This window comes from Pholis gunnellus (genome assembly GCF_910591455.1).
Source record: "Pholis gunnellus genome assembly, chromosome: 22".
In the NCBI taxonomy this organism is placed as follows: Eukaryota; Metazoa; Chordata; class Actinopteri; order Perciformes; family Pholidae; genus Pholis; species Pholis gunnellus.
In genome coordinates this window covers 17,146,425-17,172,899 of record NC_136549.1, presented here as the reverse complement: position 1 = coordinate 17,172,899, position 26,475 = coordinate 17,146,425, and the positions used below count along the sequence as shown (strand labels likewise).

Sequence of the window (26,475 nt, the reverse complement as noted above, 5' to 3'; positions counted from 1 at the left end):
TTGATCTACTCAATAATATGCATTTATTTTAAGTAGATCAAGCAGGATTTTTTTTTAATCAGTGTGTAATTTATAAAGAAATATGCTCGTCATATTCTAATATTTAATAGAAAAGTAATCACAGGCCATTTCAAACTTATTTTGTGATTATTCTTACATCCTTTTAGGGAAGAAGTATTTTCTGTAGTGGACTTTTACTAGTAGCAAAGTATTTTCACAGCGTGGTATTAGTACTTCTACTTGAGTACATCTGAACTCTTCCTCCACCACTGACGATAAGAACACCAAATTGTTCTTGCATCACACTTTTGGGGGGATTAGATTCCAGAAATATTCTGTATTTTCAGATGACGAGAGATTTGCAATCTGTCGGTTTCGAGCCCAACAGAAATTTATTTGGTAGGAAAGAAGGATGCAAAGAAGGAAAGGAGCAGGAAGGGGAAAGGAGATAAGGGGGTGTAATAAAGAAGAGGAGGGACCAGGAAAGGGAAGGAGGATGGGCAAAAAAAGGGACGCACCCTCAGGGAAGAGTAAACAGGTAGAGCAGGCTGCTCTGTTTACCAGCCTGAGGGAGTCTCTCCGTTCTGAAGGAAGCTAGTGTTTGTCGAGAGTCAAGAGTCAGATAAGAAGCCGCTGAGGACGAAAAGAAAGATAAAGCCATGGCTGTGAATAAATGCATCAAATTCCTCCTCTTCTTCTTCAACCTCCTTTTCTGGGTGAGTCTGAAAAACAAAACATTGTCATTTAAGAATTTTCTTTCACATCATCACATCTTAATAATGTCTTTAAATCATGTTATTCTTGTTTCCGAGAGTTTTCTAAGTCTCTGTCATTGGGGGTTTATTTGGTTTTCTCACTTTAATTGTTTGGATTTTGTGATGCAGGATTCATTTTATGGATGTGTTACTGTTAGACTTATATTATATTTTTTACTCAACTCAAGTTGAGCAGAAGTTTGAAGTCTTATTTCCTCTTTTGTATTTTAACTTTTTATCTGTCTACCTGTCTGTCTACCTGTCTGTCTGTCTGTCTGTCTGTCTGTCTGTCTGTCTAATTTCATCTATTTTCAATCTATGTGTTTAGTTTTGTTCATTAAACCTTTAATTGTTCAGTTGTTTCTGTGCAGAGCAGTTCCTCTCTCTTCTTTTTGTTCCTCCATTCAACCGTTCAGTAGAGTCAAACAGGTTGTGTGGGCTCTCCATTGTGTGTCTGCCTCCCCCAATGAACAAAAAGGTTGCTCAGTTTCAGGGCGTGGACTCGCCGCTCGGCCTCATATCACGTCTGACATCTGCAGCCTCATGTTACTCCTCGGCCCACGTTAACATTTTACGTGTCAACAAGTTGGACTAAAAACCCACAAACATTAGCTAACGTATCCGTATTTCCCCACATTCTCTGCTCGAGACTTCCCCCATTAAACACCAAACGGTCGGTTAATCTAAAACTATGTTCTTGCTCAACACAAACCTGTCAACACTTGTTGTACCAGTGCTGTAGAAATGCACTTGTTATCATTCACATTATTATAGGCGGTGGTTGGGGGGCAGTTAGACAGACAAAGATTATCAATCAGACGACTTTGGATTTTAATTTAATTGCATTATATTTGTGAGTATAGACGAGCAGCTTCCCCTTCCTTCAAGTCCGTATGCTAAGCTACAAGGTTAAAAAGAGGAAGCTTCCAAAACAGCAATAACTAGCTTTGTTTAGCATGATAATGAAAAAGGTATCATATCATATTTTGGAGGGAGGTTGGCTTCCTCCAAGTTTTAACACATAGTCATCACTTTTTTATTTTAAAATGTTTAAATTGATTAAATATAAAGACACAGCATGTTGATTTACAAACATTACCGTGTTAGTTTTACTCCCGCTTCCTCAATGATTATCTTACAAGAAGACAAGCTAGCAATGCTACTTTAATGTAGCATTTGAACAATTTCGGCTTCTTCAGCCGTCTCGTAAACCCTCTTCGTTCTCACATATGTTTCATTATTTGTGTCTTAACCACTAGTTGTCTTGATTTAGAGGAATATTTGGGGACAAGTGTTTTCTTTGGTCTCTCAGCCAATCACGTTGCTTGTTGTTGGTCCACTTGACTCTCTCTCTCTCTCTCTCTCTCTCTCTCTCTCTTTCTGCTTGAATTGTGATTAATATCTAACAATAACGGTACGGGTGCTACGATGAGGATTTCTGGGGCCGATCGCTGATCATTGATCTCCGATATGATCACCGATATGATCACCGATCACTGTGTCTATTTAAAGCCTATTGGATTTAAGAGAGTAGAAAGTATCACAGATTTACAACATATTCCATTCTCTTTTAGCGGCGCATAAAGTCTTGCACGTTTTTGCGCCATTTGATCGACTCTTCTGATCGGCTTTTATAAAGACCACCGATCAAACTATTTGGAACGAATATCATCTCGTCCTTGTTTTTCTGTCAACTGTCAGAAATATTATTTGGCCTTTAGCTGTTTAAAATAAACCTCCTGCTGTTTGAGCGTCAGTCCGGCTGCCTGCCGAGTTTATTTCAGTCCATGTTCCCAGAAATGATGTTCAATCAATGTTAACTTGATTTGACCCACTCAGCGGACATGGTGGACATGATGTGTTTACCTAATGATGATGGTGATGATGGTAAGGGTGGGGCAGGGCTCTTATTAAAGTGTTTAACTAGTGGCTCTGCTGTAGCTTTTAGATGCTAAGTGATGCTTCCTGAAGGCTAAAAAAAGAGGAACAAACATGGACACTGTTGGAAAAGATCTATTTATCTCCACTTATTTGCTGTTATATTGATGTTTCTCTTCTTTCCTCCAATAATAACTATTCTAACAGATAAAATAACTATATTTCAAACACCAGATGATTTATTTACATTGATATTCCAACAACTCTAGACTAACCTTCTATTTCTACTGTGAAGAAGAGCTTTGCTAAAGTTAATTCCAGCTTGTTCCAGGCTGCTTTTATTGTGAAACTGTGAAACAGGAAGCTGTTCCTGTTTAAATCTAAACTTCCAGTTTATTTCACCAATGACTGCTGATTTCTTCTCTTCTTATTCAACTGTTGCTCAGAGGATCTTTGTCTCTTTCAGTTGAACCATTGAGCATCGTTTTGTTCTCCATCTACTAAACTAAATAACATCTATTCGTAGAGAGACTTTCTACACTATAAAAGCAGAAGAGACTATTCAGACATAAAGAGTAGTCCTCTCAGACATCTGACTATCAACTGGTATAACTGTTGACTTTTTCTTGCTCCTCTTGGCATCTTTAAGTCTTCATCTGCTGTTGTTCCTGTGGCTGAACTCTCCACAGATAAAGTAAAGTGCTCTAACCATGCGGACGTCTTGTCACACAGCAGAGCTTTTATGGCCTTTAATGGTCAGGAAATAACCAATTATCTGCTGCTCTGTCTCTGTACATTAACGCCTTGCAGCAGAGTGCTCATATACTCCATGAATAATAGATGCTGCGTTCACCGACCATTCCCGCGCAGGAAATAGATGATCTTAACAGAGAGAAAACATGTTTAGCACTGCAGCAAAACACAGGTGGACCGTGACTAAATGCATACAAACTAAATGTATTCAGTCAAAGTACTGCTGTGGTCTGCTTATTTTACTCTCAGAAACACATTTAAACTGGTTCTTTGATTTAATTACAAGAGATGAAAAAGTCAAAATATGTGAGCAGAAATGAGCAATTAAGCAAATTTATTTCAAAAATGAAAACTATCAACTTCAGCATTTCCAGCATTTACTTACAACCAAGATGGTGACGACCAAAAACCAAGATGGTGACGGCCAAAAACCAAGATGGTGACGGCCAAAAACCAAGATGGTGACGACCAAAAACCAAGATGGTGACGACCAAAAACCAAGATGGTGACGGCCAAAAACCAAGATGGTGACGGCCAAAAACCAAGATGGTGACGACCAAAAACCAAGATGGTGACGGCCAAAAACCAAGATGGCGACGGCCAAAAACCAAGATGGCGACGGCCAAAATGCCGAACTCGTGGCTTCAAAACAGCAGTCTACAAACTAATGGGTGACGTTATGGTGGCTATGTCCACTTCTTATATACGGTCTATGGTTCCAGTCTGGTTCATATTGATGTCCAACTGTCAACCATGAGTTTTACAACCTTCTAAAAATAGTGTCTGAATTAAATGTAATGCTTGTTGAGCCAGGGAGACCTCAACCAGGGCCCAACCCCAGTGGGTTGTCTTTTACAGGCTCAGTGGGCTCATGACTGTACACACCTGCCTGTTATTGGTTGCATCACTTCTGTAATTCAGTGTGTGTGTTTTTTGTGTAATGACACCGTCTCGTCTGCTCGCTGGTCTGATGGATTTACAACAAATCCAGCAGATCAGTTTGCATCTCGGTTACACAATGACTTGTTACTACCATGTTACCCGCTGCCTCTGAGTCACTGCTGAGGAATGAGTCTATCTCAACGGACAGAACGAGCACCTTGTAATTACTATTATTATCACAAAGTTTATTAGTTATTACCCAAGAAGGAGAAACAATTGGTGTGCGGTGAACAACATTGATCTCAACAGTGCATCTACAGGAACCCAGCAGGGACATAAAGGCTCAGGGAACATCTGTACAATCAGACACAAACATGTAAAATGTATTTCTATAGTCTGAGTTATACACAAGGCAAGAAAAACAAACAATAAGAGACAAGTTAAAGAGACAGGAAGAAGATACTGGAGCGGTAATCCTTCTAAACTCTTAAAGTAATTAACTGTAATCGAGATTCGTCAATATCCAAATTAACTTTTAATGCTTATCAACTGTGATCAACCGTATTCCTGATTAATCGTATTCCTAAATATCTTTTATCCTCAATCTGTTGACTCAGCAGTTGTAATCCTGCTCCGGTAGATTCCTAATCGGCTCAAATCCTGAATAACTGTTTCCAAATCAATTAAAATCCCAACTATCTACATTCCTGATCAACTGTCATCCAAACCTACTACAGTCTGGATTGGATGTAATCCTGATTAACTGATACTTTAATCTCAATCCTGTCAGCTGTATCCATAATTAACCAATCCAATCAATCCCAATTGACTGTAATCCCAATCAGGTGTAATCCTAATCAACTGTAATCCTAATCAACTGTAATCCTAATCAACTGTAATATTGATCGTTTTCTCATCCCGAGGATCAGAGGGTGTGTTTGTTTTACAGACCTGCTGAGGGCTGTGCTGCTATGTTGCTCTGCAGGTTCACTCTCAACTCTGTGTGTGTTCATGTTGCTGTTACAGTGACGCAGGTTTGAATCGCACAGCTTTGACTATGCAGATGTTTAGGTGATAACAACGATCCACAACTCTGTACGGAGGCTTTTCATTCAGTGTTTGTTTGGCCTGTGACTGTTGGCAACCACCTGTAAATGAAAACACCGGCTTCGTATGGGTGGTGTTCTGTTCCAGTGATGAAACAGAAGAGAAGCGATGAATCACTCCTCAACAGGGCAATCTCATATCCAGTGATTGAGGTTGGAGGAAGTATTTAGATCCTGTACTTAGCTCAATGTACTAATACCACACATTACAAATACTCTGTTACTGTAAAATGTTCCTTCAGTAAAAGTGTGTCGATGTGTGATTATCATTAATCACACATTGATGTTAAAGCAGGATTTTACTGATGTCGTCGGCTGACTATTAACTAATTGAAAAAGAAAGAAAGACAAAGACGAAGCAACCAAAGAGTAAAGAGTAAAGCAGAATATAAGCAGTTATTTTAAATCTGTTGTGAAACCGGTATGATCCGAAACAGTCGGAGCAGTTTTGGTTTATTTCATGAGGGCCGATGTGTCAACAACAAACCAGCAGAGTCGGCAGAATAATGGAGGACTTTTCTTCAAGCTCAGTGTTTCCACCAGCAGGCTTGTTTGTTATTCAAACACTCTGAACTGTCCAACTGACACCAACTAATAACTCTGTTTGGTTGTTTCTGGAGCTGAACAACAAAATGTGAATGAGACATTTTTAGGCGATCAAAATGTTACAATTAATTTGTCATGAAGTGAAAACACATTAAAAAGGATTCAAGTTTTAGACGAAAACACGAACAACCGCCAGACCAGACAACGCTCTGGTAGAGACCTGTCAATCACTGTGTAGCCCCGCCCCTAAAGCATCCCCTGCTTTATGGTCTGTTTGACTCTAAATGGACCATCATTTACTAAATGAACATCATGCTGTATTGAAGAAGACTTGAAACTAGAGATTGAGACCATAAACTCATGTTTACAATGTTTACTGAGGTAATAAATCAAGAGAGAAGTAGAGTCATTTTCTCATAGACTTCTATACAACCAGAGGAGTCGCCCCCTGGTGGACACTAGAGAGAATGCAGCTTTAACACGTGAAGCAGCCAGAGCGTTTGATTTATTGATTGCTGTCAGGATGTATAGAGCGTTTCAATATATATGAAAATACATTTCCAACCTGAGCTTTAGGTAAAACACCGGAATACTTCTTCCATTACTGCTGAAGCTGTTGCTGGTCAAACAAGAACAAATCACAGTGGCGTCAGTGGTTTCACTGGTTTCACTGGTCAGGTGTGTGCTGTGTGGATGTGACTCAGTAAATCCTGGTAACGCTGTTATTTATTCAGCCTGAGAGTACAACTTGGCTCAGGGTGTGGTGGCAGTGTGTGTGTGTGTGTGTGTGTGTGTTTGTGTGTGCACTACTATTGTGAGCACAGAGGTGACGTACTCTTTCTTTTTGTCATGTCTGTTTCCGTTCATTCAGAAGTTGAATGAATCATCCATCATACTTTCCTTTACTGTAGACTTTAGTGTTTATTTATAGCATTAAAATAATATCATTCAGAAATATAAAACAATGGCATAAACATTGGAAAATAATGGAAAATATGAACATTAAATTAAATCAAGTATGGAAGCTTAGAAGTGCAACTAATGAATATTTTCATTAAAAAAATGTAAAATCTAATATTTTTTTTAGGTTTAGCCCACGATTTTACTTAATTTGAATATAAGGTTTTGCTTAATTTAATACGTAACTTAAGGACACTTTACATGAAGGAAACATGCCATTAAAAGACTTAAAATGAATTCTTTGTTCAGTCATTATGGGGTGGAGCAGCGTCTCGTGCGTTAACGTTTAATGAACATAAATCAGCTGCTGTTTGTCTCCGTGGTGACGATGTGGTCTGGTTTCTGGTTTCTGGTTTCTGGTTCCGGCTCTGTCTTCTCTCTGCTGATGATTCACAGCAGCAGCGTGTTTGTGTCGGCTAATTGATGGCTGATGGTCAGTGTTGAATAATTCATGTCATGCTCGTCAGTCCTCAGCCTCCACCATGTAGTCCTCAGGGAGTCCTGATCCTCCTGATCCAGATCCCCGATACTGAGCTGCTTGTTCTGCCTCTGGTCCAGTCTGATGGACTTTGATTTATTGATCAACAGAACAGATCAGAGACGAGTACGGACATATAATACACAAGATACCTTAATAAAGGATGAAAGATGTTCATGTTTCCTTCCAGACTTCTTCATCTACAGACCTGGTAGAAGATAAATATCTGTATCTTGAGTTTTTAGAGTGCACGGAGGAGTAAAAACTCACCCAGAAGAAGACATGAATGCTTTTAGTTCCATTGAGAATATGAGGTAGTGGTGCAGCCTCTTGTGGCCAGAATGAGTATTACAACAACAATGACTGGTAGAAAGAAAACACACACATATTTATTGATTTAACTTAATAATGCTGAACTTTTTGTATTTCATCTCTTTCTCTCTCCAGCTGAGCGGTTGCATCATCCTCGGCGTCGCCATCTACCTGAAAGTCAGCAAAGATGGAAACCTGGTGAGACTCTCAGTTTACTGACGTCATCACTGAAACAGTGCAGAAGTTTAGATATGAGGATGAAACAAATGTTCAGAAATATAGTGACTGTGACTTCCTGAGACGTAGCATTAGCATCAGTTTACCTCCATACGATCAGAATGGTATTCAGTAGATGATGTCTCTCTCTCCAGATCACCAGTGAAGCGATTCCCGGCATCGACTTCATGATCGCCATCGGGGTGATCATCATGGTGCTCGGCTTCCTGGGCTGCTGGGGAGCCATCAGAGAGAACCGCTGCATGCTGCTGATGGTACCAGTTATATTTCATCCATTCAACCGTATAGATATATATATTTTACATACTGTATAATGTTACGTTTTATGATTTATGTATTTTGTTTACATACGACTTTGATTACTTTTTTTATGACTTTTTAAACTATATTCTGGCTTTTTATGAGTTTTTATAACTTTTGGACAGACTAATATTAAATTTAATGACTTTTTTGACAAATGACTTTTTATGAAAGTTTAATGTCCTTTTTTTTTACATACTATACTATATCTTTTTACGAATTTTTTGCGGCTTTTTTACGTCTTTTTTGCAACTTTTTTACGACTTTTTTGCGACTGTTTTACGACTTTCTTACGACTTTCTTACGACTTTCTTACGACTTTTTGAACAAAATATATTATGGCTTTTTATGACATATATTATTTTTATGACTTTTTTGACATATTATTTTACGACTTTTTTGAGACTTTTTAACGACTTTTTTAACAAATGACAAATTTGTATGGCTTTTTGTGACATAATATTTTATTTTAATGACTTTTTTGCTACTATTTGATGTAAGATTTATGAACTTTTTAATGATTTTTTGGAACACTACAGTGTGATATTTGTTATAGTATGCCTATGTAACTATTTTTTTGTGACTCTTTTACGACTTTTTTAACAAAATATATTATGGCTTTTTATGACATATATTATTTTTATGACTTTTTTTGACATATTATTTTATGACTTTTTTGAGACTTTTTAACGACTTTTTGAACAAAATATATTATGGCTTTTTATTACATAATATTTATTTGAATGACTTTTTTGACATTATTTTTACGTCTTTTTTATGACCTTTTTGTGATTTCTTTTTGACATACTATGCTATTACTTTTTATGACTTTTTTACGGCTTTTTTGCGACTTTTTAACTATTTTTTTGTGACTCTTTTACGACTTTTTTAACAAAATATATTATGGCTTTTTATGACATATATTATTTTTATGACTTTTTTTGACATATTATTTTACGACTTTTTTGAGACTTTTTAACGACTTTTTGAACAAAATATATTATGGCTTTTTATTACATAATATTTATTTGAATGACTTTTTTGACATTATTTTTACGTCTTTTTTATGACCTTTTTTGTGATTTCTTTTTGACATACTATGCTATTACTTTTTATGACTTTTTTGCTACTTTTTACGGCTTTTTTTGCGACTTTTTAACTATTTTTTTGTGACTCTTTTACGACTTTTTGAACAAAATATATAATGGCTTTTTATGACATATATTATTTTTATGACTTTTTTGACATATTATTTTACGACTTTTTTACGACTTTTTAACGACTTTTTTAACAAAATATATTATGGCTTTTTATGACATATATTATTTTTATGACTTTTTTTGACATATTATTTTACGACTTTTTTGAGACTTTTAAACAACTTTTTGAACAAAATATATTATGGCTTTTTATTACATAATATTTATTTTAATGACTTTTTTGACATTATTTTTACGTCTTTTTTATGACCTTTTTGTGATTTCCTTTTTGACATACTATGCTATTACTTTTTATGACTTTTTTGCTACTTTTTTACGGCTTTTTTTGCGACTTTTTAACTATTTTTTTGTGACTCTTTTACGACTTTTTGAACAAAATATATTATGGCTTTTTATGACATATATTATTTTTATGACTTTTTTGACATATTATTTTACGACTTTTTTGAGACTTTTTAACGACTTTTTGAACAAAATATATTATGGCTTTTTATGACATATATTATTTTTATGACTTTTTTGACATATTATTTTATGACTTTTTTGAGACTTTTTAACGACTTTTTGAACAAAATATATTATGGCTTTTTATTACATAATATTTATTTGAATGACTTTTTTGACATTATTTTTACGTCTTTTTTATGACCTTTTTGTGATTTCTTTTTGACATAGTATGCTATTACTTTTTATGACTTTTTTACGACTTTTTTACAACTTTTTTGCAACTTTTTTACGACTTTTTTACAGCTTTTTTGCGACTTTTTAACGACTTTTTTAACAAATGACAAATTTGTATGGCTTTTTGTGACATAATATTTTATTTTAATGACTTTTTTGCTACTATTTGATGTAAGATTTATGAACTTTTTAATGATTTTTTGGAACACTACAGTGTGATATTTGTTATAGTATGCCATCAGAAGAATCCTGGTAAAGAGTTTTAATATGGAGTTATGATGTAAATAAAGCTTTTTCAAATGAATGCCAATAAATTAGCTTTAACTCATCTTGATACAGAAGTATTTATCATCTTCATGTAACAACACGTTTTTCTTCATCCTCAGTTCTTCATCAGCCTCCTCGTCATCTTCATCCTCCTGCTGGCGCTCGGCATCCTGGGAGCCGTGGAGGAGAAGAAGGTAAAACAGGAAGTGATGCGCTCCTCGTGTTTCCTGTTTCCTGTAGGTTTGTCAGGAGGATCACACTTTATGTTTATGTTTATTCATATTTTGTCTGTGTGCAGGTGAAGGACTGGGTGAAGGAGCGTCTGGAAAAGTTCACCCCGCTGTCAACACAACCTGAGAATGTGAAGGAAGACCTGGAGAAACTACAGACGGAGGTAACACACACACACACACAGAGACACACACACGCACACACACACAGAGAGACACACACACTCACACACACACACACAGAGAGACACACGCACTCACACACGCACAAACAGAGAGACACAGTTTATGTCAGAGGAAACTTTAAATTTCCTCAAAATCATAGTTATTTGAGCAGGTATAAAATACCAATATTGAGCACAGGAATGATTGAAATCAGTGATTAAATTATTGTTTGAGGGTAAAAATCAGCAACGTGTGAGAATGATTCATCAAGATCACAGGTCCTATATGAACTACTTACGTTTTTAATACAATATTGTATCACTTCCCTCTCAAAGACCAGAGAACAGCAACTCTAACTTGTCTCCAAAAATGTGTTTCTGTTTATTATGTAGACGTTAGGAGAACTTTAAATAACTTGAACTGATCTTTGTGGATGGAGACGCACTAGAGGGGTCTCCATCCACAGAGCAGGATGGAGACCCCAAGACAAAGAAAAAATGTACTAATGAATAAAGCAATTGTTATTTAAGGCAAATGAATCACTTAAAACTAGAATAACTGGAGTTGAAACAGGATCAAGTTTGAACGTTTGATGCCCTGAAGATGAAGTGCGGAAGCTTCAGATTGCTCTGCGTGTTCTTCCTGAATAAACTGAATGTTGTGGTCTGGACTGAGCTGTGGAGAAGCTGCTCCGTGTAGAAGAGCTGCTGATGATCAGTGAGCAAACAGCCGAGATCTCACGTTGTGTTTCCGCTGCAGCTCAAGTGTTGCGGTCTCGTGAACGGACCGTCAGACTGGACCAAAGTTCCCGACTCGTGCCGCTGCAACGCCACCGAGTCGGACTGCAAGTCCGCCGCCATTTACCAAACGGTGAGACCAGAACTTCACTTAAACCTGTGAATATTCATCACTGAAGAGTTTCTAAGATGTAGATATTTAATATCAAAGTGTAATTACAGTAAAACATACAGTATGTATGATTACAGTGTTGGTGCGAGTGCATCAGTTACATAGAAACGCGTGACGATGATTTCCTGCTTCGTTCCTGCAGCCCTGCTCCACCAAAATCGTCGAGCTGATGGAGAAAAACATGGAGGTGGTGCTGGGAATCGCCTTCTCCATCGCCATTCTGCTGGTGAGCACACACACACACACACTCACACACACACACACACCAGAAACTGCTGCTCAAAGTTCAAATATATTTCCTGGAGCCACAACCACAACTCAGAAGATGCAATACAAAGTACTCCACAAAACATTAGAAATACACGTTTAACGAGTGTATTTATACGCTAAATAGCCATATTTGTGGATGAGGTGAAATATAATAAAACGTTCTGTGTAAAAACAACATTAGCTCGTCATTTTGAGGTACTTTACTGAAGTATTTCCATTTTATGCTATTTTATACTTCTACTCCACTTCATCTCAGGATGTGAATATTTATCTGACAGATTATTAACAAAAACACATAAAGAACAAATATAAAGTATGATGTGTTGTTATAGATTAACTCCACCTTGTGTGCAACATTTAAAGAATTTTACTCCAATATCATTTATATCCTTCGGGAATGGGCCGAGTGCTTTTGATGCTAATACTTTTGTACCTTTACGTGACAAGTTTAATGCAGCATAGTATTTATACATCGTATTATTGCTGCTTGTACTTAGGTAAAACATCCTTTTTATTTTAGGGGAATAGAATCTAATTATGGAAAAGCAGGGGGCCCGGGGTCGACCCCTGGGGTACTCCATGTTTAATATTTACTCTTTATGAACAGAACTAAGACCTGAAGCTGCACAGAACGCTGCCGAGCCGCGATAGGATACAACATTTAATAATATATTACAAATAGAGTGTTTTCACTAAAGACAAAACTTAACTAAATTACATTTCAGTGGTCTTTAATATGGTTCCTCTCTCTCTCTCTCTCCAGATTTTCGGGATGGTCTTCGCCATGATTCTTTATTGCCAGATTGGCAGGAAGGAGAGCGCCACCACCGCCTGAGCGCCCACACGTGGCCCCGCCCCCCATCCCATCGCTGCCTGGCAGAGGCCAATCAGCAGCGCCCATTAGCCCAGCGCTGTGTAACCTCAGCTGAGCTTTTATTGTGGAGGGACACGCTGATGCTTTGGTGACGTTTGATGCCATTAACACACAGCCTGGTGCAAACATCTAAAACTCTGTAAAATGAACCAATGAGAGTAAATCTATTTATAATTAACTGAATGAATAACATAGAATTAGAAAAAAACAATTCCCAAAATATCAGCGTGTTCTTTGAACTTTAACTTCTATTTTGTATTTTTTTTGTCAAAACGAAGCTAAACAAGCTAAACAATAGTTAATGTTTCCATCCCCATTGTGGCCTAAAAGAACAACAGTTTAGAAAATGTGTTGTCTTATGTATGGAAGCCCATTATATAAAAACAAATAAGGTTATATATGATTACAAATATAGAAATGTCATTAGTATCTCACATGAATGATTTACGCGCAATCTAAAATTTTAGCCAAACTTTGTACTAAATTATTTTTATTGCTGTTTTCTGTCCTTTAGTCACATGAAATATGCCTGAAATCAAACGTGTTGTTCCAGTGAAATGTAAGGATTTGTGTTTTAATCTGTTTTGGAAGCTTCCACAGAACATAGAGTTCCGTCTGTCGGTGTGTCTGCTGCTCTGTGACCCTCAGCAGGTCGACGTTGTGTTCCTGTTTTAACGCGACTCCATCGTGAATACTCGATGTGAGAATAAAATCATTCAGCCTGTGTGAAACAATAAGCCTCGAATTTCATATCTTACTCCATTTTGTTCAATGAATTATTACCTTTTGATTGTTTTTATTATAAAAAGCCTTTAAGTGGTTTAATGTCGCTGCTGCTTTTTTTTACTGGCACCTGATTACTGTAAGAATTCAATTATTTTGTGTCCTAAACATCAAGTATCCCGTCATCACGAGGTGCTGCTGTACAGTCTGCAGCTTCCAGGTCAGAGCTGGGATATTCTAGAGTAGATTTCTTATGGCTTTTTTAATAACATTCTATACTTTGACTTTTCTCGACCAACAGATTCACACAAAACAGCCGTGACTGAGAATGAACCAGTTTATTGACGAACCAGTCAGTGGAAGGAAAGAGCTGTTTAAATGCACGAGAAGTCGTTTTAAACTGTAGACTGAGGATCATTTGAAACATTACGCCGTATAAATTATTGCTGTGACAATACTAGAAGTATATAAAAACCAGCCTAAATGTTCGGAGTCTCTTCAGCGTCCGACACGCATCGACACACGGACGAGCGTCCGAGTCTCTACTGAGGCCACATCCCCCACGCCAGCCCGGGCAGGACGAGCGCCACCAGCACGGAGGAGAACAGGTTCACCGCGTTGTTGTCCAAGATCGGCTTCCCACAGATCCGCCGGGTCGTGGCCGACTGGTAGCTCACCACCTTCCCGATGCTCGAGTCAAAGCCTGAAGACGAGAGGACGGTCACCGAGTTCACAGAAGAAGAAGAAGAAGAAGAAGAAGCTAATCAACAGACGACTCACACGGAGCTCAATTATCTTTGAAAAGTCAGATTATATAAAAGACATCGTCACAATATTTTAAGTTTTTTAACCAACAAACCAACATTTTTCTGAATATCTTTATCGATTATAAAGACGAATAACGTGTTCCTACCCGAGTATTGCATGTGAGCCCCCAGGAAGGAGTCCAGCATCGACCCCAGCAGCCCGGCCACGCCCCCGTACACCATGATCGGCCACTGGGGGTTCACCAGGTTCAGGTCGTCCACCAGCAGCAGCTGCGTTACGTAATAAGCCACGCCCACCACCAGCCCGCCCAGGAAGCTGGCGACCAGTCCGACGGTGGTGACGCCTCCGTTCGTTCCTGGAGCGGAGAGAAAGTAGACCCCGCTGAGCAAACGCACATTTACAAAGCATTCATTCTGAACATAAGAAAACCTGCAGCTTTAGGTCACTTGAACGCATCACAGGCTGTGAAGAAGTTAAACTGATGACACAGCGGATTGTGTGTCGTAAACAGCTTGATGCGGTTTGTTTGTATCGGTTACATTGTGTGGCTGTAAACAGCATGAAGAGATCTTCTAACGAGATAAATTAACTCTTGTTGACTCTCAGCTGAATATTAAATCACAAACGTTACAAAAGATATCCTGAAACAACCTTCAAACAAAACTAGAAGCTGTATAAACCGTCATTATCAACAGATCTTCATCTTTCCTACGGTCCTTTAACACACCACGTGTGACAAACGCTTTCATCTAAATAAAGAAAAATCAACCAAAACGAAGCTTAAAATTATAATATTTCATCAAAAGCCTTTTTATTCTACAAGTCGAATTTAAAATCTCGCCCCAAATAAACCGCTCAAAACTTAATTTTTACAATCTTACTTTTAAATATTTCCCCCTTTTTAAAAGCGTATTTATTTAACATTAGTGTTTTTATACTTCTTGTGTTTTTGATTGATTTGTTTATCTTGTAAAGCTTTTTTAAATAAATAAATCTCGTTTCTATTATGATTAAATAAAGTCTGTATTCAGCAGCGGCTGCACACTCGTCTTCACCTGCCGGGACTTCCTTCCAGGTGGTGATGAGTCTGGGCTGTGATTGGCTGAGAACAGGCCCCACCTCCGACGCCCAGGTGTCCCCGTTGCTGCAGGCCAGAGCTCCCAGCAGAGACAGACACATCCAGGAGGCCGTGTACTGTTTGCTGAAGTCGACGGGCATCTCACCGGGACCCACCTGAGACACAAGTCCTCAGTTATTAACATGTAATAACCACCACCTGCATCAGCAGAAGCTCCGCTTACAAACTAACTCAAGCTACTTCTACTGTACGTTCTCCTTCACTACATCTCAGAGGTACATATTGTACTTATACACAGTTACCTCGATCATGTAGAGCAGAGCCAGCTCTGTGGGGACTCCTCCGTTACAGAACACCTGGATCCAGTTCCTCTGACCCCCTGAACACAAACGGGAATATTCAAACTTTGAATGGATTAAAAAAACATAAAAACCGCGAGCACGGCTTCCCCCGTCTCTCACCTTCTTTGTAGTCGGCGTCTAGTTTCCTCTTCTGCGCTCCTCCCCAGCGGGTCAGTCTGGAGGAGGTGATGAAGAACGCCAGCAGAGCGGAGAAGAAGCTGTAGTTCGCCATCGTCAGCACGAATCCTACGAGCAGAGCTGAGACACGAGTTCAACACGTTAGAGGACTAAACAAAAACATTCTACAAGCACACAACAGTCTCATTTCATGCCTCCTTGATTCCTTTCCTTGTCTCGCCCGTACGAGGTACGAGCGGAGGAGACGAGAAAAGATCTGTTTTAGAATAATCTTCTTTATTCTAACGTCTCGTGTTAATCTCGCTGCATTGAAACAACTTCACGTTGCTGCACATTTTGTGCAGGTTTTTCTTGTGTTGCTTTGATTCCAGCGGCGTCACATGAAGCAGTTATTCTGCATCATTTATAGAATAAATATAAAATATCAGCTCGAGCTGCTTTCACATCGTCCGGAGTCTCAAGGTTCAGACTTAAAGAAGATGAAGTCACATTTCCAGCGTCACGGAATCAAAGAGCGGACTTGAAGGAGAGATTTTAAATGAACTTTATCTGTTTTCAGGGAAACAGTGAAACGCTCTTAATGTCAAATGAAATGTTAGATGTAATCAGAGCGGATGAAGAAGAAGAAGAGCTGCTGTAGAGTGAAAACACTCATCTAGTGTCCAGTGAGAACGTCACAGTGAGAACATTCATTTCATTCATCTGCCCGTTAAATAGCCGACTCTTAACGTTAACGTTAACGGTGAATAGTTCTCTTCACAGCAGTGATGTCAGCTTTTAGTCCCAGACATTCAAGTTCAGATTCAGAAGACAAAAGCAGAAGTGAAGAGTTCTCTTTACTGGAGAGACCAGCTGGGCCGAGACCACAGAGACTCAGCTCTTATAACAGAACGATATTTAAACAGTCGGACCGATGAAGCCAAGAAACGCTTCCTGCTGACCCGACGTCAGAGCGTCAGTCTGCTGCTTTAAACACTGAGTTCTGGGTTCTTGCAGCGTTTATTATTTATCTTTTGCTCTTAATTTAAATATTTGTATGTTGACATTTGTTGTGCATCCTCCGTAGGACGACTTTGATAACTGCTCTTTATTCTCATTCTATTAGCTCCACTGTGTTGTTATTATTAGTATCGGTTTCTCTGTTGACTCTGATATTATTACTGCTCTCATTATGTATCAGTCATTTGGATAAATAAGGTAAACGTGTGACGTTCAGAGATCCAGAACACTGACGTGTGTTTAATAACAGAAACATCTCGTCACTGAACTTTGTCCAAATTAAGACTTTTTCCCACAAACACGACGACCAAACAAATCAATTCATGTTATTAACGTCACAGACTCAATAAAACACGAATAGATTGAAGAAGTTCTGGGAACTCAAACTCTCCTCACGGTTCAGAGTTAACGAGTTTAAACTCATCAGCTGACGAGAAAAACGCCCGAAGACCAACGAAGACCAACAAAGACCAACAAAGACCAGCGAAGACCAACAAAGACCAACAAAGACCAGCGAAGACCAACAAAGACCAACAAAGACCAGCGAAGACCAACAAAGACCAACAAAGACCAACGAAGACCAACAAAGACCAACAAAGACCAACGAAGACCAACAAAGACCAACAAAGACCAGCGAAGACCAACAAAGACCAACAAAGACCAACGAAGACCAACGAAGACCAACAAAGACCAACAAAGACCAGCGAAGACAACGAAGACCAACGAAGACCAACAAAGACCAACAAAGACCAACGAAGACAACGAAGACCAACGAAGACCAACAAAGACCAACAAAGACCAACAAAGACCAGCGAAGACAACGAAGACCAACGAAGACCAACAAAGACCAACAAAGACCAACAAAGACCAGCGAAGACAACGAAGACCAACAAAGACCAACAAAGACCAACGAAGACAACGAAGACCAACGAAGACCAACGTAGACCAACGAAGACCAACGGAGACCAACGAAGACAACGTAGACCAACGAAGACCAACGGAGACCAACGAAGACAACGTAGACCAACGAAGACCAACAAAGACCAACAAAGACCAACGAAGACAACGAAGACCAACGAAGACCAACGTAGACCAACGAAGACCAACGGAGACCAACGAAGACAACGTAGACCAACGCTGGTCTGAGCTCACAGAACCACAAACACTCCAGTTATGAACTAAAAGAATAAAAAGAATAGAGTTTATTTATTATCTCTTCAGATTCAGGGAGCAGCTAAAGTAAAGTATTATATATTATTCATTTATACTATATTATGACGTTTATTTGTTTCCCTGTCATTGTCATTACTGACAATATTATATTTTATTATATTTTTTTCCTTTCTGTTATTTTTATGTTTTGCCAAATCGTATTTAATTATTTTTGCATATTTGTCGAGAACTAAATCTTCTGTTTTGTTTTCTCTTTTATGTCCTAAATTGTTTTATATTTGTTGTTTTGATTATTTATTAATCTTTCTTCCTCCAAACACTAACCACCTTTAAAATGAATAAATTAAATCAGATATTATTATTAAAAGATGAAACATAAGCCGTTAGTCGTGCTGCAGCGAGTTCAGCCGCTCGTCTTAGTTTAAACACTTAAAGTCGTTTCTTGGCACAGAAACAATATTTCACTATTTCTGTTAAATAATATTAATATATAATATTATATATTAATATTATATATTAATATATAATATTAATATATTAATATTATATATTATATATTAATATTATATATTAATATATAATATTAATATATAATATTATATATTAATATTATATATTAATATATAATATTATATATTAATATATTTTAAACGTCTCTAAGTCGTGAACAGAAACACGAGTGTTACTTCTGTAATGCGGTGACAGCAGTAAACGTCTACCGGTGTTTCATGATGTGTGGATAGAGAACTTCTCTTTTTCTTTATCTGCTTTTCTTCTCGTTGTTTCTATGAACACTGAACGTCTTTAGTGCAAAAAGCTTCTTTAGGATGAGAGAAACACGAGGTTTCCTCTGTTCACACTAAGCGTCTCTCACCTCCCGCCGCTCCGGTGGAGCTCAGACTTCCTCTCTTCGACGCTCGGATCGTCAGCATGAGGGGAACCAAGATGGAGAACAACCATCGCCACGGCGACACAGGCTGCAGAGTCCCTGAGAACAAACAAACAAACAAACAAACAAACAAACAAACAAACTCAGAACGACGTAGTTATAGAGTTCAGACATTTTGCGATGTTCAATAAGCTTCTCAAACCGTTTCCTTACAAACAGACAACTTCTCCTTTAACTCCAGCGATATTATTTACATCTGTGACACCGACACCTCGCTGCTGGAGACCAGGACGTAGAGAAGGGAGGCACGGGAGAACCAGAACCAGGACTGAGAGGGGTCAGACTGTCAGACCTGCTGCAGTAACATGAGAGCTTTCCTAAAGACTCTGGTGCTCAGAGACACTACCGCTGTAGACCACAGGGGGCGACAGAGTCACCGCTGAACAAAGCGCAGCGTTAGCGGACCGGACTCACCGGAGTAGCTGCTGATGATGATGGAGGTCACCCAGAAGGAGAGCGAGAGAGCCAGAGTGGCGCACAGCACGATCATATCGGTCATCATGTTGATGTACTCTTTCATCAGCACGTCGCTCTCAGAGTTCATGGTGACGGACGGTCAGAGCGGAGCTGCAGGACACAGATACAAAGATACAAAGATACATCAGCGGGCGAGTTCCAGACAGTAAAGGGAATCTCTTCATCTCATGTTTGTTCATCTCGTTATCTTCCTCCTTGTTTCATTGAACCAGACGCCTTTTAAAAGCTGCTAGAAGTTATATTCGCTCTGCAGAGTTTTCCTCGTTATGTCATGAAGGCCGGAGTGACGAGTGGTTCTTGTTTATTTCCTCGTAGGAAACACGGCTCCATTTCAGATTGGTTCCACATAAAGAGGGTGAATCTGCCTCAATGCAACTGGTTGTCTTTAATCTGCTTCCACTGTGTCTCATTCACACGGAGCAGTAAGAGACACCGTCCTAGTGGAGTCATGGGGCCAAATATCCAGTTCTGTCTGCAAAAGAATCATCTGAGACTTATGAGCACAAAACTCTCTTTTGAGCCTGAACCACAGCAAACAGTGTTTACTACAGAGAGCAACACACACACTGCATGTAAACCTTCACTTTATACCTATGTAAAGTATGTTATATTATGTGTATATCTATATATATTACATATCTACACACGTTTACTTTAGTCAAAGTATCAGAATAACATTCATTGCCAAAAAGGTTTTTCCTGGCGTTTGCTGCAGAATGTTAAGATATTAATAATAAAAAATGCATACAAAGTATTGCATTAGAAGTCCGGAACATACAGAATAAACTACAATAACAACTAGACACCGTAAATAGTAGTTATGGTATTAATAGTGCAGTAAGATGTTATGTTTATGTTGCATTAATGTGTATGTAGCAGTTAACCTAGTTTAGTCTACAGCACATTAACAGGTACAACTTTAAATAAAACACGCGTGTGTGTTGAACTCACCGGAGCCATCGTTGCATAGCTTTAGCTAACGTCCGTTAACGTTACGTTGCGAGCTAACTTAGCTAACACTTTGTTTATTTTGTATTTTTCAGTTCGGCTGATTGAATCTTCTCCAAGAGTTCGTGTTTCGTTATTAACTATATTCACTAAAACAATCAAATCTTTAGTACGAAGTAGAACGAGACGACTGAGGCTCCATGTCACGTGACAGAGCCGCGCCCCCCAGAAGAGATTTCTAAACACAACTTCCGGGTACATCACGTGACGCGAGGTGCCCATCTTCTTCTTTGGTGTTTATTGGCGGTCGGCAAAGCAGCTCAGAGGCGCATTTCCGCCACCTGCTGGAGTGTGGAGCAGCAGATTAAAAGGAGGAAAATAATAATTAAATGAGCTATTATTATTATCTATAAAATAAATAAAAATATATAAATAAATACATTACTGGTACATTACATTTGGTTTTGTGTAGATCCAAACTATACCGCTTTAAAGTGAAGGAAACACATTTGTGTATATGTTATATGACCTTTTGATGGCTTATTTAACTAAATACTCATTTCTTGTGTGGCACTGAACATTGTTTGAATAAAGATAATGTGTGGAGGCATCACTCTGTATGGAGGACCAAAGCTCGCATTACAATAATACAAAAATATTTAAAAAAAGAAGAAACAAAAGTAGAAAAAAGCCTCAATTATCAAATAAATGTAGACGTTAATTTAAAAATGAATAAATATGCACAAAAATAATTAAATACCATCAATTTATTTATTTGTCAAATTAGTTCTTCTCTTTATATAAAAGCGGTAGTTATTTGATGTTATCGGGGATATGAATGGAGACATCTCATCCATTTATATTGAAGCGTAGGGCTCACCATTCTATGAGGAGCAGAGAGGAGAAGCTCTGCTCCTGGAGGAGGAGGAGGAGACGCTGCTGCTGGAGGATCTGGGTCTGTCCACGGTGGACCGGTCTCTGCTGGACTCTGAGCTGAAGGAGGTTCTGGTGAACCTGTATGAGTTCATCTGGTTTCACCAGAATCCGACCCGGTGGCTCCGATGACGAGCATCAAGAATAACTCTATAGAAACAGACCATCTTCTCTCTGATGGTCTCTTTACTGATGGAGGTCTGATAGAGGATCAGGACTACACTGAGACTGGTTCAGGACCAGGTAAAAGCTCCTCACATTCACATTAAACATGTAGTACTGTGTGTACCGCTCGGCCTACAAGTGTGAGAATCACCAAAAAGATATACGAGCTGCAGCCGACATCATGAGGGTTTTAATGTTCACACTTTACTTTTATGACCAAAGCAACAAGCAGAGCTCTGTCAACACAACCGTCCCTCATCCCACAGTGGAGCCATCTCATCCCCTCAGGACCACTGAGGATCATTCTTCTTCTTCTGCTTCAGCTAAATAAACTCTTTAAAAAGCCTCTCGCTGGAAAACGCATCGTCACAAAGCTGAAAACTGATCTGTTATTTAGAGATACGAGGTTCTCAGAGGAACATGTGACGATCTTATAGAATATACAACGTTGTCTCCAATAAACTGAGCTTCACCAGACAACAGCACTACATCACTGTCGCAGTAATAACGTAGCTAACGGTGTAACTTAAAATAAAAAACGTAACTACTTGGTTATGTTTAATAAAACATCATAGTTTGGCTTAAAATAAGTATATTATGTTTGCAACCAGTGCACAGGAAGTGACCATATCTGGACTGAGGAGGAGTGACGTAGAGACGCCGTATACGTCTCTGGTAGAGACAAAACCAGAATGAAGATTTATTTTAATTGAAAACATTGTTTTACTCAATGAAGTTGGTCTTTAGTGGTTGATATCAGACTTTGCAGATTTAAGTAAGTTTACATCTCGTGTTTCATGACCTGAAATGTGTTACCAGGTAGAGAAATGATTATAAATGACCACTAATAATTCAGGTCAAATTAAATTACTCACAAAAAAACATGAAGACACACATGAGAGGTGAGGAAAGAGAGGATTCCACCTACCGAGCAGACGAGAGGACGAGAGGAAATATGATGTGAGCTCATTATGAAGACACTTTTAATAAGGGGAGCAGAGATCCACCCCTACAGAGAGAGAGAGAGAGAGAGAGAGAGAGAGAGAGAGAGAGACAGAGACAGAGAGAGAGAGACAGAGAGAGAGAGAGAGAGAGAGAGAGAGAGAGAGAGAGAGAGAGACAGAGAGAGAGAGAGAGAGACAGAGAGAGAGAGAGAGAGAGAGAGAGAGAGAGAGAATAGCATGCATCTCTCAAAGACTCATGGGAAATGTAGTTGCATAAATAATCCCCATGAGATCTGCAGACCTCCACCAACACTCTGTGTATTGCAGGTTGCTTCATTCTGCTGCCGTTACATCACTCAGCTCTGACCTCACTGGGTTCTTGCAGCACGAACACATTCGGACGCTTTAAAATCATTTTATAAATAAAAAATGACTGATCGGTTAATCAGAATTCATGATAAATAAATCGTTGGCTGCAGTTAAACTTGCAAGAGATGTCAGGGGTTCATGTTAAGTGATTAACTGAAGATATAATGAGCGTCTGTTCAGAATGTCATTGAGATGAATCGACTGCTTGTTGCTGCTGAAGCGGATAAATCAAGCGTCACTGCTGATTTGGTTTGAGAGCCGGAGCTGAAACATCATCTGATAATGTAGAAAGTATACGTTCCTGGAAAGATGTGATTCAGAACTTGATTTTGGGTTCAAAGCCTTTTTACTCAGAAATGGTCTCGGTGAAAAAACGCCTCCGGGCAAAGTCAGAAAACCACAAATGTTCAGGGATCCAATAAAAAGACACAGAACACATTGTGTAGAGCGCTGAGGATGTAAAGGAGGGGATTATGTGGAATGAATATAATATTCAGACAGAAGAGCTGCACAACTTTATCTCAATAGATTTGTTTCATGTGTTCAGATACTTGTCTGTCGGTAGATATTCCTTTTTTAATGTTGGTATTTAGATATAGATCAGTATATGTGTATGTTTGTACTGAGATTCATGAGTTTTCATTCATTAATAAATGCACATTCAGTTGTTTAGTGCATATACCTAATTTTTGAGCTTTGTGAACACATTTAAACAAATGTAGTTTCACTTCTCTACACACATTAGAAAATAATATTGCTGCATACAATTTGTTTTTGACGTATTTATTATATTATATTAATATTATATACATTTTCTGTTTGACTACTTATTTGTTAGACTTGTTTTTATTTATTTTGTAATACTTATGTCTCTTGTTAGTCTGGATTATCCACTCTGCTGCGGTTATTCTGCATATTTCCCCGCTGTGGGATTCATACATTTAATCGAAACGCATTTATTTTGGTACTCTTGGATCGCCGTAGTATTTACATCCACTGTTTCCAACATGGCGTCGTGCAGTTAGCCGGTTAGCTTGGACACAGACAGTTTCTTATCAAACGTTGTCATTTTAAGTACATATTGAAGTATTTGTTCACGTCTTAATCACGAAGAGACATACGTTTCTATCCATACTGTAACAGATGTCGGTAAAACGCGTGTTTTCGTGGTCTTTTCTTACCTTAGACCAGGCTAGCCGTTAGCTCTCCTCGATGACGTCATCGGAGGCCGTGGAGGAGCTGCGGCCCGTTCCTCGCGAGCGCGCCACCCTGGAGAGCTTCTTCACGCAGCTCGGCATGTTCTCCTTCGACCGAGCGAAGGACTACGTGGAGAAGGAGAAGGACGGCAGCAGGAGCGGCGGGGCCACGTGGACCGCGCTGCTCGCGGCTCTGGCTCACCTGGCCGCCGCGGAGAAGGTGTACCACCACATGACGTTCCTCGGGCAGAAAATGGGTAATAATAAATATAAATGATGATAATAATAGAAGTACTTCTACTTAAATCAAAATAAAAATCAAAAAGTAAAATAATATATATTATTATATTGTACTTAATTTATTTATATAAATTATATATATATATATAAATTATATTATTAAATTATATATAATATAAATTATATTATTAAATTATATATTATATTTATATACATTTATTTATTGTATAGTATATTAAGAAGTACTTTTACTTAAATAAAAATACTAGTTCTGAAAAAAGTAAATTATTTATTATTTTATTGTACTTATATATTTATATAAATATATTATTTATATACATTAATAAATGTATTCTATATTATACTTATTAATATAAAGAAGTAATTTTACTTAAGTAAAAAAGATAGCAATACCATTGATGTTATCTCTACGGCTCTATTTATTTTTTATGGCTTAAATATAATTTAAAATATATATTTATATCAAAATAATTAAATATTGGAATGGAAATATATTTATTTTCATCCTAAAAGACAAAACTCGACAACTTTTAATAACAGAGGAGGAAAAATAAAAATACATATGTCCAACACCAGACGGCGCTGTAGCACACGAATGCTGGAGGATGTGAACTGTCTCCTCTCCTCCAGGAGGCCAGAGCTTCTTCAGCCGTAAGGACTCCATCCGAACCGTCTACACGTCTCTGTACAACGAGCTGAGGAAGGTGATGACGGCGGGGCGTCACAGCCAGCCAGGCTCCGCCTCCTACCTGGAGGACCTGCTGTCTCACCTGTCGGAGCAGCTCTGCCACTTCACGCAGGCGCGCACCGAGATGGCCGACCTGTACGAGAAGATGCACTCGCTGGGCAGCCAGAAGAGCATCAACTCTGAGGAGCTGGTGACCACGCTGGAGGCCGTGCTGCACAAATACAGCTCCAAGTATACTATTGTTATTTGTGTGCAGCAGTTTGACACCAAACATCTGGAGCCTTAGTGTTTGTGTTGCTGACCTCCTCTTCTTCCTCTTCCTCCCTCCAGGTTCCACCACCCGATCCTGGGCCGGGTGGAGGAGGGCTTCCAGACGGAGGTGGACGTGGTGACCCAGCTGCTGCGCTGCCAGGTCCAGGTGTCCGAGTGGCGCTTCCTGCCGGCTCTGCTCAGCCTGCACGGCGCCAGCTCCAAGCTCACCGCCTGGGGCCAGCTGTTCCAGCGGCAGAAGGAGACCCGCAAGCACCTGTTCGGCGGCCAGTCCCAGAAGGCCACGCAGCCGCCGCACCTGTACGCGTGGCTGCAGCGCTTCCAGGCGGCGCTGCTCGCCAAGTTCAGCTTCTACTTCCACGAAGCCCTGAGCCGGCAGGCGGCGCCGGCGGACATGCGGGCGCTGACCGCGCGCACCGCGCCGGACTACCACGGCAAGATCTGCTCCTTCGTCCGCAAGCACGACGCCAGCAACGTGTCGCTGGTGTTCGACAACCGCGGCTCGGAGAGCTTCCAGGGCCACGGATACCACCACCCGCACTCCTACCGGGAGGCGCCGAAGGGCGTGGAGCAGTTCCCCGCCGTGGTGTCGCTGCCGACGGGCGAGCGGCCGCTGACGCACTGGCCCAACGTCATCATGATGATGGGCGACCGCGCCGCGGAGCTCAACGCGCTGGACAAGGTGGTGCACTTCTACGACGACAAGGTGCAGAGCACGTACTACCTGACGCGGCCCGAGCCGCACTTCACGCTGGTGGTCATCTTCGACGGCAGGAAGTCCGAGAAGGACGTGCACATCGCGGGCTTTCTGCAGGAGATCTCCGGCTCGCTGCGGAACTCCAAACCCTTCAGCACCCTCAAGCCGGGGTCCAAAGGCTGAGGCGAACAAAACAAGTGCACCTCGAATCACTTTGGTTTCCTTTTATGTTGCATTCCAGACCAAAGAGATGCACCAACACACGCGCACCTCTATTTAAAGTTCATTTTAATGTTTTAACTGTGTTTTATTTGCTGAACAATTTCAATAAAGCTTTGAGATGATTGTGTCTGAAATGTCGTGTTGTGTTCAGGGTCCTGTGTTCATCTCAGCTGAATCTGCACCGAGGTACTAAATGAATTATTACTGTTTCATGAGAACATGTTTGAGGCTTCAGCTGTAAAAACAGACTTTTATGAGTTTAATATCTCTGATTGGTGTAAAAACAGACTTTATAACGCAGCAACTTCTCAAA

General features: G+C 39.5%; 3 protein-coding genes across 3 annotated transcripts; 2 read left to right on the top strand and 1 right to left on the bottom strand.

The window, feature by feature from the left end:
• Window positions 1-572: 572 nt before the first annotated feature.
• LOC306714187 (tetraspanin-8-like) lies at window positions 573-13,560 on the top strand. The gene is made up of 8 exons (XM_079184144.1): window positions 573-716; window positions 7,806-7,868; window positions 8,042-8,161; window positions 10,495-10,569; window positions 10,674-10,769; window positions 11,530-11,640; window positions 11,822-11,905; window positions 12,713-13,560. The coding sequence occupies exons 1-8, from the start codon at window positions 660-662 to the stop codon at window positions 12,782-12,784; spliced, it is 678 nt and encodes a 225-aa protein (XP_079040270.1). The 5' UTR covers window positions 573-659; the 3' UTR covers window positions 12,785-13,560.
• A 315-nt stretch (window positions 13,561-13,875) lies between these two features.
• Window positions 13,876-20,631, bottom strand: tmem19 (transmembrane protein 19). The gene is made up of 8 exons (XM_079183578.1): window positions 20,421-20,631; window positions 19,407-19,559; window positions 18,918-19,031; window positions 15,854-15,991; window positions 15,695-15,771; window positions 15,370-15,547; window positions 14,460-14,669; window positions 13,876-14,249 (listed from the first exon to the last, which is right to left on the bottom strand). The coding sequence occupies exons 2-8, from the start codon at window positions 19,534-19,536 to the stop codon at window positions 14,089-14,091; spliced, it is 1,008 nt and encodes a 335-aa protein (XP_079039704.1). The 5' UTR covers window positions 19,537-19,559; window positions 20,421-20,631; the 3' UTR covers window positions 13,876-14,088.
• Window positions 20,632-23,841: 3,210 nt separating this feature from the next.
• kics2 (KICSTOR subunit 2) lies at window positions 23,842-26,242 on the top strand. The gene is made up of 3 exons (XM_079183581.1): window positions 23,842-24,281; window positions 24,916-25,204; window positions 25,304-26,242. The coding sequence occupies exons 1-3, from the start codon at window positions 24,041-24,043 to the stop codon at window positions 26,121-26,123; spliced, it is 1,350 nt and encodes a 449-aa protein (XP_079039707.1). The 5' UTR covers window positions 23,842-24,040; the 3' UTR covers window positions 26,124-26,242.
• The last annotated feature ends 233 nt before the right edge of the window (window positions 26,243-26,475 follow it).